The sequence below is a fragment of the Triticum dicoccoides genome, chromosome 5B (assembly GCF_002162155.2).
Source record: "Triticum dicoccoides isolate Atlit2015 ecotype Zavitan chromosome 5B, WEW_v2.0, whole genome shotgun sequence".
NCBI classification, from domain to species: Eukaryota; Viridiplantae; Streptophyta; class Magnoliopsida; order Poales; family Poaceae; genus Triticum; species Triticum dicoccoides.
The window spans coordinates 658,728,799-658,733,240 of record NC_041389.1 but is presented as its reverse complement, the minus strand read 5'-3'; the positions used below and the strand labels follow the sequence as shown (position 1 = coordinate 658,733,240).

General features: G+C 43.8%; 1 protein-coding gene across 1 annotated transcript; it reads right to left on the bottom strand.

Annotated features, from left to right (window-relative positions):
* Positions 1–2,760: 2,760 nt before the first annotated feature.
* On the bottom strand, positions 2,761–4,244 carry LOC119306538 (BTB/POZ and MATH domain-containing protein 1-like). Its single transcript, XM_037582728.1, has 2 exons — positions 4,182–4,244; positions 2,761–4,098 (listed from the first exon to the last, which is right to left on the bottom strand). Exon 2 carries the CDS (start codon positions 4,041–4,043, stop codon positions 2,970–2,972), a length of 1,074 nt encoding a protein of 357 aa, XP_037438625.1. The 5' UTR covers positions 4,044–4,098; positions 4,182–4,244; the 3' UTR covers positions 2,761–2,969.
* Positions 4,245–4,442: the final 198 nt, after the last annotated feature.

Below are 4,442 nucleotides of genomic sequence, written 5' to 3'. Positions count from 1 at the left end.
CATAGTCATTCTTTGTTGGAGTGACCCGTTAAGGAGCATCACACGAACGCATGCCAACCACGGTAACAACAAACCGGACAAGGCAAACAACATGGCTTCGACCCGAACAAACCCACAACGAACCTCCCACTACAACCGTTGGGATCTGGCACGCGGAGGAATGAACCAGTTAGGATCGGGACAGCAATAGAAAACACTCAACGTGTGTGTGTCTGTGTTGGCCGGCCCTATCGCGAGTGCTCGGATGTTGGATGTTCTCGGAGCTAGGACGCGCTCCAGCTATGAAACATCAACACTTCTGGAAAATGGCTCCCATGTTCAGTGTCCGACAACGGCTGCACTTAACTGAAGTTTAACTGCCTGTAAGCTTCACTTAACTCTGTTTCGCTGCGTGTGATTTTAGTTCCTCAAGTGTTTCGAGTTGTCATCTTCTCTCCAAGTATTATTTCTAGCTATTGCTAGAACTAACCAACTTGGTAGATGAGACCGATCGCCATGAAATGTATCCAGTGACTTTAATCTGGTACTAGAAGCATACTGGTGCTTTGCTGCGCAGTTTTCCCCACTAACGCACAAAATCAGTGTGGACGTGTCATTCAGTGTGCAGTCTGATTCATTAACCTTCGGCTCTTTTCTGACGCTCTGGTTTTGCCTCAAGTGCTTGACTGATTAACTTTCAGTTTAACCAAATGAGTAATCAGAGTTTTTTTTTGCGGGGGAGTAATCAGAGTTTAGTTGCTACTGTTCCGGTTTAAGCTTAGGAGTGATTATCAGAGTAATATGCTCTGGCCAATATATACAACAGATTCAGTGCTGCATATGCTTACGGTTTTGCCTCGTATGTTTGACTTGTTTAATTTCAGTTATACCGGATGAGCACTCAAATTTGTTCGGACCATGCGCCGGTACACTAATTCTCTGAACACACCTGAAAAAATCGAGAACTTCTCTGAAGAATTCGACAGCTACCAGAATGATGGGCGGTTAGGATGCGCTTCACTTGTGAAACGTCAACGCCCTCGAAGACCAAGGGCTCCCCTGTTGAGTGTCCGACAACGGCTACAGTTGACTGAAGTTCTTTTTGAAAACACACAGTTAACTGAAGTTTAACTGCTGTAAGCTTCAGTTAACACTTTTTTTCTTACGTGTAATTTCAGTTCCTCCTGTAAATAGCTTCCGTGATTTGTTGATCGGGTTATCATCTTCGTCTCCAACTATTATCATCTGTATCTACTGCTGGAACTAGAACTAGAACGAGACTGCTTGGTAGATCATATCGTTCCCGATGAACTGTGTCCAGTGACTTTAGTACATCTTCCCTCCTTTCGGTACCAATACATCATATGTTTCGTGGCACTTTAGTTTTACCTTATATGTTTGACTGATTCAGTTCCAGTTAAATTCTGCAAAATATTCCCCAGTTCTAAACCCGTCCAGGAGTTTGGCGAGCGTGAGTTTCATCCATAGTAGTTGTGACTTTTAAGGTGCTGTTCTTAAGGTTAGTTTGACTCTGCATGCTGCCTTCAGTGTCACGTTCCAAGATAGATGTTGCCTTTTCGCAGTTTTTAGCTCTGAGTTTTGAATGCAACTTTGAATTACTCGTATGAAACCCGTAATCGGGCAATTGAATTGGTTGGATGCTAATCTGGCACAAGTTTTGACACCTTGATTTTGAAGTTCAGTACTTCAGTACTTCAGCGCTCTACAGACAGTATAAATTATAAAATGCCCAACATGCTAATTCAAATACACTTTGAGGCGTAAAAAAACGTCAAAGGCAAAGGACAGACGAAACATTAAACTTGGATATTCATTCGTTAAACTTTGGTTCAAACCAAATGAGTACTCAGTGCTTCGTCGCTACTGTTTCAGTTTAAGCTAATTACATGTGACCATGATTATAAATTCTAATAACATGATACGGCCAATACATACTACTGATCACTTCCATCCAGACTACAACTTTCTCCATGTACCACAAGCCTGACACAAAGGCATGGAGCACCTGCACATGTGCTTAGTTGTGAGTGCCATAACATTGTTTCCAGAAATCGCTTCAGTTGAGCACCTGCACTTGCAGAATTAAACAAGTCGATAGGGTGGGGTGACGCAGATCAGGCTTGTGACGTATGGAGAAAGTTGATAGGGTGGGGTGACTACTCATATCCTCATTTCCTTTGCTATTTCGTCTAGAAGAAAACATTTTCATTTCAGAAACAATTCTTCTTCATTCTATAAGACTTTGCCAATTTAATAAGCAAAATTCTCTCTCTCTCTCTCTCTCTCTCTGACCTACAGTTTACTTCTATAGTGCTCTTTGTATTTTGCAAGTAAATAATCTGAAAGAAGTGAAAAATGTCTCTGCATTTTTTTTCAAGCCACGTGCTTTTTATCCCTGGGAAGGCAGATGCTTATAAATTGGTCTTGCATAAAACTGAAACTCTCAACTATCAATTCACATTATAGTTTTACATCTCTTACCCCTGCCAATTTGCCAGTTCTTTCTCTTGTCTTACAATGATGACAAGTCGCGCTACTGAGGGGCTGATTCGTCGTGTCTTGGAAAGACCTGAGGGGTGCGGAGCCATGGTGGACTGGCAGCGGGAGGGCACTCACACAAATCTGAGAGGAGACGAACTTTTATACAGAAACTTAAAGGGAGAGGGGAATCATATTTCATTCCATCTGGGTATCAAATGCTCAACAAAGGTTACACACAAGAAGGAAACATTTGAAAGAAGATTAAGAGCATGTCTTACAGGTAGCATAGAAGCACTCGAGATAAAATCAGCAACTTGATAAATAAGAAGTTCTGATTTGGACAGATTGATTAGGGCGACTTTCACGCCAATCATATCACTTGAGAATTAACCTAATCACTCTTGGATTCATCTAACGTTGAGTTGATCATCCCTATGACAAATTGGTGTGAGAAATTTAGCCAATCTAACAGTATAGTTGCCCATGTTTCATGAAAACTTTCTTCTCTTCACCAGTTCATCCACTATGAAAGATGGGCAAGTCGCCTTGAGATCCTTTAAGAGTTGGGTTGCCACCACAGCATCCATGAAATTTGATAATTCGATAAATTCGAGGCAAGCATCCTTAAGTTGGTGGCAGTTATGTTGGTCAGCTAAAGCCAATGTGGTTGCGACGGTGTCCACATTCAGATCATCGCAAAGGATGCTTTGGCAAACCAGCTTGAGCCTATCCATTGCATATCTGTCCGCGGCCACTAGTAAGAGCCGGATCATCTCTGTATCCTCGCCGCTAGGCACATAGTCCGTATAGATGAAATGGAGCAGGGCCTTGAAAACGGCAGGTTGCATGTCCTTGATGGTTATGCACTGCCCCAGCCTCGCCTCATGCATTGACCCATAGAGCTCTGCTTTAAAAACAGGCGACCTCATAGCGAGAACAAACCTATGTGCTTCGATGGTCTCTCCTCCGACAATGAAACAGACATCAAATCCCTTCTTTTCTTCAAGCAGCTTGCTAACATGCTCAGTCATGTCAGCTTGTGGCATGTCGATTTTAGGGAATGATTTGGTTTGAGTAACATGTGGCATCTTGAAAACAGTTACGATGCATTCGATCGTCAGGCGGTCATCCCTAAGGTAGACGGATCCCTCGATCTCGCTTCGCCTTATGAAAATAGGAGTATGTGGAGCCATGATAGTAACATCACAAGAATCGAAAAACCTTGGTTCTGTTTTATGCATTGAAGATGAGAATCCAGTGTACTGATCAACCAGCCTCATGTCGCAGGATGCCCGGACTTTAGTGTTCTTGCTCAAAAGCACGAGAAAAACTGAGATGTAATCTTCCCCATGTCCATTAAACGGGCCAAATCCATTAAACCCGTCAGGGTAGAAGTTGATTTCCCAGTCGTGGCCATCGACGGAGAAAATTCCGGACCGTATGTGACTGTCGAGGTCGTGGCCCATGCCCCTGTGCTTGCTGTAACCCAAGATATCAAACACATGTATGCCTCGAGTCTCCTCTGCTGGGGTGCACATGGACACCGTCTTAGATGTCTTCATCTGGTTGCCGGCCGGAGCAGAAAAAATTGCCTCGACGGCAGCCCCGCGCGCTAATCTGATGATGTGAAAGAGAAGACGTGTTAATCTGAGTGGAAATCAGAGGGAAAGAGAACCAGCATAGGGGGGAGCCTGTGGAACCTTCAGGCCTCCGATCGGAGAAAGGCGGCGGTGGCGAGATCGAATATGGAGATAAACCGCGACGACTTTCCTTTGAGTATCGAGATAAACGGCGACGACTTTGCTTTCGAGGGGAGGAATAAGGTACTCGCGGGGCGTGGGGTCTCTTCTCGTATCCAGACGTCCCAAAAGCAGAAACGGAACCGGATAGAAACACAAGCAATAAACCATATCAGATTGCGGCAAGATTTCAGCGAACGATTAGTTTTTTTTTTTTTTTGA

Bases quoted from the DNA above. Each gene is read 5' to 3' on its own strand.
- LOC119306538 (XM_037582728.1), bottom strand. From the start codon at position 4,043: ATGAAGACATCTAAGACGGTGTCCATGTGCACCCCAGCAGAGGAGACT.